We start from the raw sequence: 8,861 nt of genomic DNA, 5'->3' as shown, positions 1-8,861 counted from the left end.
AAGGGGAGAGAAGCGGCGGGGGGAAAGAATGGCCAGCGGCGGTGGTGGGGAGGGAGGTCCTTTCCGTTTCCGCCCCGCCGTGATCCGTTACCCGGCGGACCATCCCTTCTTCGAGGTAGGGAGACTCCTTGCTCTGCCTCCCGAGCTGGGGGTCGGCCTGCCATCGAAGCGTGCCGCCGCCGCCGCCTTCGATGGTTGTAAATCAGGGGTCCCAAGCTTGGCAACTTTAAGACTTTTGGACTTCAACTCCCAGAATTCTCCAGCCGGCTATGCTGGCTGGAGAATTCTGGGAGTTGAAGTCCAAAAGTCTTAAAGTTGCCTAGTTTGAAGACCTCTGCTGTAAATCCTGTTCTCTTCCAGGATGGCGACGTCCACCGGCATATGTACCTCCAAGGTCTCCTGGAAAACGTCACGAAGGACACGGAAAGGCCCAGGTGAAGATTGGGAGAGGTATCTGTAGAAGTGCCAGTGTCCAAGCTGGGGGTGGGATCTGGGTCTTTGTCCCTCTCCCTGAATAAAGGCTTCTATTTCCAAAGGCAGGATGTTTTAAATCTTTTTAAGAAGAGACTGATCAGCCATTTGTCTGGGATGTTGTAATGCAGGGGTGTCCAACCTTGGGAACTTTTGGGACTTGTGAACGTCAATTCCCAGAATTCCCCAGCCAGCACAGCTGTCATAAGTCTTGGAGTTTCAAGGTTGGACACCCCTGACTTAGTCTCCTGCTTGAGTACAGGGTTGGACTAGATGACTTCCGAAGTCTCTTCCAACTTTATGATTGTCCCAAAGGTGCTTTTTTTTGAAGAAGCAACTGGACTTGTTTTTCTTTGAAGGTGTTTCGCTTCTCATCCAAGAAGCTTCTTCAGCTCAGAGCCTCTTGGAAAAAAAAAGCACCTTTGGGACAACCATGACCTGGTTGACTGAGAATCTTCTTCAACAACTTTGTGATCCTTTTATCTTCCTTCCTTCCTCCCTCCCTCCCTCTTGCTCCTGCGTTATAAAATCTTCAGCAGAAACAAGCTCATCCATAAGGGAGAGTTACACTAAATGCCTACCACCTCCCATGACGATGGGGATGATTCTACTCTATTTACGTTGTTCCTTTAATAACAAAGCAACTCCCAAACAACTTTCAACCATTGTAAAGATTGTAAATAAAAATGCACTAAATAAATAAACATGGCTTAGGCCCAGGGTACCTGCGAGACCACCTACTGCCACCAGTAGCCTCTCACCATCCAGTGTGATCCCACAGAGTTGGCCTCCTCAGTGTCGACTAGCGACCCCCAGGGGGAGAGCCTTCTCGGTGGGAGCGCCTTCCCTCTGGAATGAGCTGCCCCCGGAGCTTCGTATAATCCCCGACCTCCGGTTCTTCCGACGCGCCCTAGAAAGTTGGCTTTTCCAGCAAGCCAGCCTGGCCTGAACAAAACAAAATAAATTATTGATCATTGTTAATTTTAATTCAAATTTTTTAAAAAAAATGTTATTGTCAATTCTAATTGGGTTTGTTTGGGATATTCTATTTAATTTTTTAAAAACTTTTGTATTATGTGTTTCTTTTAATGTTGTATGCCGCCCTGAGTCTTTGGGAGAAGGGTGGCATATAAATCTAACAAACCTAAACCTAAACACAATCTTTCTAGAATGTTGCAATCTGGTAAAGACTTGTTTTCTGTGTTTTCTTTCAGAACCTCTGAATTTTCTTGCCAAATTGATGGATGCTGCCAGGTTTTCAACACCTTGGAGAGCTATGAACATCATTACAACATGCTGCACAGGAATGTGTGTTCTTCTTGCAAACGAGCCTTCCCTTCAACGCATTTGTTAGATGTTCACATTTTGGAGTGGCATGATTCCCTTTTCCAGATAATGGCAGAGAAGCAGAATATGGTAAATGGCCATGAGACCTATAGATTGCCTGCTGTTCAGTAGGTTCAGTACAAACATAAATCATAAAGCTGTTATATTAACAGCTGCAATAATTTTGTAATCAAGAATGTTACCATTCTTGGTAACCAGCATAACCACCATTTTTAGTTATAAAAAAATCCAAGAGCATAAGCAGTGCTTGTAGTTCACTTTTCTCTTGGGTATTGAAAACAGTAAAACTGCCTCATGGTTAGTTCACTTCATGGGTTCATGAACTACCGTATTTTTTGGAGTATAAGGCGCACCAAGATTTTGAAGAGGCAAATTAAAAAAAAGTTTTGGCACTCTGCAAACCTCCCAAAAACAGCCCGTTTTTCGTGAAAAAGGGCTGTTTTTTTTAAAAAAAGGCACGAATAGCCTTTAGGAGGCTTGTAGAGTGCTCCTGGGGGGTGTCCCCCCCAAACGAGCAAAAATGGCCATTTATTTTGCAAAAACAGGCCCTTTTTTGTCAAAAAAAATGGCATGCATAGCCTTTAGGAGTCTTGCAGAGTGCTCTTGGGGTTGGAGGGGGGGTTAAAATTGAGCAAAAAACCAGCCCGTTTTTCACTCATTTCTGCCCTCCCCAGCCCCCAGGAGCACTCTACAAGCCTCCTAAAGGCTATGCACAGCCATTTTGGTGAAGGGGGCGGGGTTTCAGGAGGCAAAAATGCTGTATTCAGTGTATAAGATACACACAGATTTTCACCTTTTTTGAGAGAAAACGGTGCGTCTTATACACTGAAAAATATGGTATTGTTAGCTCTGTCAGCTGATGACACTACGACCATCCCTAAACTTGTTACTTGAGTTGGGAAGATCAAACTTATGTTCTGCCAGTACAGTCCCTAACAGTACACTAATAACTTCGAAGAAAAGAGTACAGAATACTGATCAACCATCTTATTGGCTTTTCTGCTTCTTTGCAGTACCAGTGCTTGGTGGAAAGCTGTCCAGAGAAATTCAAGAGCAGCAAAGACCGCAAGGATCACTTAATCACAGTTCATCAGTATCCATCTAATTTTCGCTTTGATAAATCCCTGAAAGCGCAAAGGTAAATGTGTAAATGGTTACATGGAATGTATGTTCCTCACAGCTCATTAGAAATGTTTTGATCTGATCTATGAATGACAGATAATCTAAAATCCAGAAGATCAGTTCCTTGTTATGATTACTGTTCAATCTGTATTCTTTTTCTTGGAAGAGAAAAAGATAATTCTGTATCGACTTGATTAGTTAAATTAATCTAAAGGAGAGTGGCTGACCCATAGTTGGTGAATGAGTCGCTCAATAGTGAGATGGAGTGTCATATAAATGTAATAAAAGTAAATGAAGAATGAATGCAAATATTTGTGCCCCAGGATAATGTTGCAGGAACCAGTCTGAAATCCGGACCCTCACCACTCTCCCGGCCTTCCATAAAGCGACCAAGACCTGGCTGTTCTGGCAGGCCTGGGGCTGTTGATTAATTTCCAGCCCCATTTGATGGAATGGATGTTGTGTTGATTTTAATTCTGTAATTTTAAATGTTTTAAATGCTTTTACTTGTGAGCCGCCCAGAGTCCCTAAGGAGTGGGCGGCATACAAATTCTATTAAAGTTTAAATAGCAATAGCAGTTAGATTTATATACCGCTTCATAGGGCTTTCAGCCCTCTCTAAGCGGTTTACAGAGTCAGCATATTGCCCCCAACAATCCGGGTCCTCATTTTACCCACCTCGGAAGGATGGAAGGCTGAGTCAACCCTGAGCCGGTGAGATTTGAACAGCCGAACTGCAGTCAGCTGAAGTAGCCTGCAGTGCTGCATTTAACCACTGCGCCACCTCGGCTCTTTTTAAAGTCTGGGTCGATCACTGGGACCAGGGGTTTTGTCTTCCAAGCTTTCGGATTTGTGCTGGAGCCCATTGTCGGGGCACTTCTTTCTCACCAGAATGTGAGAGAGAATAAAATAAGTGAGTTTTGTGGTAGAATACAGATCTGAAGCTAGGTTTCCCTGCTCAAAGACCAAGCTAAATCACTACCAATAATGTTTTCTATATGACTGCTTAAAAGGAAAAAAAAAGACTGGCATGGATGTTAAAGCTTTTCTACAATGTTCTTGCCATCTGTTTTGACTCTGAGCTAAATTTCTGCAATAGGAAAGAGAAAGCGAGGCCTTCATCAAAAGAAAGCAATGTGCCCATGGATATGGCTGTGGAAGATTCAGAACAATTACATGTTGAGGCCATGGAAATAGGTCCAGATGAGCATATAATGGAAAGTGACTTTCAGTCTGAGACGGAGTCTACTGTCGACTCTCCAGCAGGTGGAAAATGGCTCTATAAATCAAGGTTGGTGGCTTTGCTTTTTTCAGATGGCTTGGAACCATCTTTTGGTATGAACATCCACCTGACTGCACGGAAACATCTATCTCTTCAAGAATTAGAATATTTTTGGTCACTGGAGACAAGGTAGTATTTATTGGGAATTTTTTTTCCCCCTAATGAATATTTTTCAGCAAACTAATATCAGATTTCTGGAGTTGCTGTCCAATCTCATCTAATCTCATCATTGGAAATTAGCAAAAATCTGATAACCAGCAAATCTGGATTTAATTGGTAAAATTTAATAATTTGAAAACTTCACAATGTCAGAAATGTTTAAGAGATGTTAAATATGCTCAGGTCAGAAATAGTTAAAGAATTACCGTATTTTTTGGGAGAATATGATGCACTGGAGTACAAAATGCACCAAGGCTTTGAAGAGGCAAATTAAAAAAAAAAAGTTTTTGTACTCTGCAAACCTACTAAAAATGGCCTGTTTTTCAAGAAAACTGTTTTTTTTTCAAAAAAAGGTATGAATAGCCTTTAGGAGGCTTATAGAATACTCCTGGGTGCTCGGGGGGGGGGCACAATTGAGCAAAAAATAGCCCGTTTTTCACTCATTTCTGCCCTCCCAGCCCCCAGGAGCTCTCTGAAAGCCTTCTACAGGCTCTGCATAGTCATTTTGGTGAAGAGGGCAGGCTTCGGGAGGCAAAGATGCTGTATTCAGTGTATAAGACGCACCCAGATTTTCAGCCTTTTTTTTTTGAGGGAAAAAGGTGTGTCTTATACTCTGAAAAATATGTTAATTCTGTCTTTTAGCTAATTGCTGACTAAAGGGGGGGAAAAACTGGCAAGACTCATGCAGGATCTGAAGCATTATTTTTCCTCTTTAGATCTGCACAACTAATATTGTCTTTCAACTATAGCAGACTATGGAATTATTTGGAAATATAGGAAACATTAGGACAGGACTGCTACCGGGTCTTGAACCTTTTGGGACCAGGCCGCGGAACTGGTGGGCACATATACGTGCAAGCAGTAGGTGACCAGGCATGCACATGCTTCATTTGTGCAAATGGCAGATGCATGTGCCCACCACTTGCACAAATGGAGCTATACCACCCCCTCTCTCCCTGCCCCTGCTACTCCGCAAAGCTGGAAAAGTTGGAGAATTCTGCTTTAGGAGGACTTGTTAGCCTGTATTCAGTTGTTTATTGTATTACTATAACTAAGCCAGGTTGCACTGTTGTCGCATTTTGTCTTTCAGAATTCCACCCACTATTTGTTTTGGGCAAGGGGCTACCCGTGTCTTCAAAGGCAGAAAAAAGAAAAGCTGAATATGACAGCCAGGAGGAATTTCATCAGCAGAAAAGTGCCTTAAAACTAGAGCAAAGCTCCGGCTTCATTTACTAGGAAGTCAGGGAAATGAACAGAGGCCAAGCTAGTTAAATATTGGAACTGGTTCCTGGCCTTCCCAAATGGAGGTATTTTAGTAGGAGCTGCAAAATGCTACTTCTGACCTGGTTGTTGTAGTCCAACTCCATTTAAAGTGTCAGAAATAAAGGTAAAGGTTTCCCCTGTCCGGTCGTATCCGACTTTGGGGTGTGTGTGCCCATCTCCATTTCCTAGCTGAGGGAGCAAGCATTGTCCAAAGATGATTCCGCAGTCATGCTTCACTTTGGTGCATGGAACTTTGTTACCTTCCCACCAAAGTGATACCTATTTATCTACTTACATGTGCATGCTTTTGAACAGCTAGGTTGGCAGGAACAGGGGGAAGAATAACCACTAGAACACTATCTCCCCTATGTGTTAGAAATAGCCCAGGTCTGTTTCTAGAACATTTCAAATTATAGGGTGTGGAACTCTTATAGTAATAAAGCAGCACCTGTGCTGCACAACTATCCTGATCTTTACACCAACATTGTAAAGTAGGCTGCCGTGTTGCTAAATATCAGATAATATCAGACAATTCAGGAGATACAGGTGCATTGGGAGTTGTTGGGTTCAGATTTAACTCTGTTGTGCCTGAATGGGTATAAGCTTACTTTGAAATGCTTCTAAGTAGTTATTTTGCACTGTTTGTGAGAATGACTTCTCGCTATGCTGCTATAAGGTGGTTTTTAAAATTTATTCTTTATTTTATTTATTTATTTATATACTGTCTTTATGATGTTCATAAACAACTCAAGAGGGCAAACGTATCCAACCTGTGTTCTTCCTCACCCACCTACCCCCAACAACAGCCCTGTGAGGTGTATTGGGCTGAGAGAGATAACTGGCCCACGGTCCTCCATCTGGCTACTGATGCCAATATACTTCAGAAATCCTTCAAAGCAGCAATGGCTGACAAATACAAAAAGTTGTTTTGCCTGCCTGTGTCTGCAATATAGGTAGTCTTCAACTTACAACAGTTCATTTAGTGACCTTTCAGTGGCTCTAAAAACATGACTTACCGTATTTTTTGGCGTATAAGACTCTTCAAGTGGCTGAAAATCTGGGTGCGTCTTATACACTGAATACAGCATTTTTTGCCTCATAAAACGCCACCCCCTTTGCGAAAATGGCCATGCGTAGCTTGTAGGAGGCTTTCAGTGAGCTCCTGGGGGCTGGGGAGGGAAGAAATGAGCAAAAAACAGGGTGTTTTTTTGCTCAATTTTGCCCTCCCCCCGCCCCCAGGAGCACTCTATAAGCTTCCTAAAGGCTATCCATGCCCTATTTTTGACAAAAAAACAAGGCCGTTTTGCAAAAAACAGGCTGTTTCTTGCTCGGTTTTGGTCCCCCCACCCCCCAGGAGCACTCTACAAGCCTTCTAAGAGCTATTCACGCCCTTTTGGGGGGGGGGGGGAATCAGGCCCCTTTTTTGTGAAAAACGGGCTGTTTTTGAGTGGTTTGCAGAGTGCAAAACCTTTTTTTAAAAAAATTGCCCCTTCAAATCCTTGGTGCATCTTATATTCTGGTGCGTCTTATACTCTGAAAAATATGGTATGACCATTTTTCAAAGTTAAAATCGTTGCAACATTCTCGTGACTATGTGATCAAAATTCAGACGCTTGGCAACTGACTCATATTTATCTATCCCAAGCTAACATAATCACTGTGACCGTCTGACTAGCAAAGTCAATGGAGAAGCCAAATTAACTTAACAACTGTGACAGGGAAGGTCGTGAAATGGGGCAAAATTAACAAATGTTTCGCTTAACAACAGAAATTTGGGGCTCAATTGTAGTTGTAACTCGAGGACTACCTGTATATATGTTACTCAATTCCAAAAAGCTCTGAATGTCTTATAGATAAAAAATACGATGAATGGAATGAAACACAATAGAATAGAATGAAAATGTTAATCCAAATTACTTGGTTTAATCCGAAAACCAATAACAATAAACTTTTCTAACTATTATCACCTTAAAGATAATTGTGTCAGGGTTCCAAGTAAGACCCCTAACGAAAGAAGACTGAGTTCCTCAAAGTTCCTTTTTATTAGAGATGTCATATTGGCATATCTGGGAAAACCCGAATCTGAAAGCTTCCAGGTTTTCCCCACCCAAATGAAAGTCCAAGCCCCTGCCCAGCCCCCACATGTCTGTCACATGGCCCAATCAGGCACCGTCCCAACCGGAGGTGCCTCCTAGTCATACCCTTCCAGGTGCAGGACAAGATGTCCTTGACTCTCTCAGAAAGGAATGCTATTACGACTATATATCTTTCATACTCCATATAATCCTCTCTCCCATTTTCCCACAGCATCAAATGGAGCAGGCCTGAAGGCCCTTTGCAAAAGATGGCTTCCAGGCCTGACAAACTCAGTTCTTTGAGATAGGTTAGAACAGAAATGACAGAACAGACTCCAGAAATCTGACTGGACCTATAATAACAGGATATACTAACGGAGTCTTTAAAGTCTGACTGAGTTTTCTCCTCTCCTTCTTTTATGATAGTGAATTAGGGGAAAGTTTTTTTTAATGTCTTGGTATTGCCTGGGGTCAAACTTCAGGTAGTCCTCAACTTGCAACCATCCATTTAACAACTGTTCTTTTTACAGTGACACTGGAAAAAAAGTGTCTTACAGTTGGTCATATTTAAAACTGCTGCAGCATCTCCATGGTCACATGATCAGAATTTGGATACTTGGCAACCGGAGTGTATTTGGGATAGTTGTAGCATTCTGGGATTGTGTGACCGCCATTTGCAATCTTCCCAACTGACTTCCAACAAGCAAAGTCAATGGAGCAAGCCTGATTCATTTAATGACCCTACGATTCACTTAACTGCAGTGATTCGCTTTACTGACAGAAGTAAAGGGAGAAGACAATTTTGCAGTAATCCAGACCATATGAGTCCAGTAGTAGGTTAAAAGTGGAACCTTTGAACGGCAACTGGCAACCAATGCAACTCTCATTCTAGCAAACTAGGAGGCCTCCTTAGTTGGTTGAGCCTCCCCCCTTCCCTCCCCGATGTAGTTTTCAAAGGCAGCTGCATATTGTATGAGTTGCAATAATCAAATAAAAATTATCTGGGCATGAGCAACTGTGAGTGGGTCTTTTGATCTAATCTAGTTGTGACAGCTGGACAGAATTATGCAAAGTAGACTCTTAAGAACACCTCCAGGTTACAAGCTAGTTTGATCTGGGGGACTGCAGCTCATCTTGAATTA

The 8,861-nt window shown here is 42.5% G+C and overlaps 1 protein-coding gene across 1 annotated transcript; it reads left to right on the top strand.

Annotated features, from left to right (window-relative positions):
* Window positions 1–8: 8 nt before the first annotated feature.
* ZNF511 (zinc finger protein 511) lies at window positions 9–5,791 on the top strand. Its single transcript, XM_087729283.1, has 6 exons — window positions 9–115; window positions 361–434; window positions 1,686–1,887; window positions 2,832–2,956; window positions 4,040–4,231; window positions 5,472–5,791. The coding sequence occupies exons 1-6, from the start codon at window positions 29–31 to the stop codon at window positions 5,539–5,541; spliced, it is 750 nt and encodes a 249-aa protein (XP_087585409.1). The 5' UTR covers window positions 9–28; the 3' UTR covers window positions 5,542–5,791.
* Window positions 5,792–8,861: the final 3,070 nt, after the last annotated feature.

This window comes from Thamnophis sirtalis, unplaced genomic scaffold, assembly GCF_051295495.1.
Source record: "Thamnophis sirtalis isolate CommonGarterSnake01/CBP01778 unplaced genomic scaffold, rThaSir2_p1.2 scaffold_1, whole genome shotgun sequence".
NCBI lineage: Eukaryota > Metazoa > Chordata > Lepidosauria > Squamata > Natricidae > Thamnophis > Thamnophis sirtalis.
This window is presented reverse-complemented; position numbering and strand designations above follow the sequence as displayed.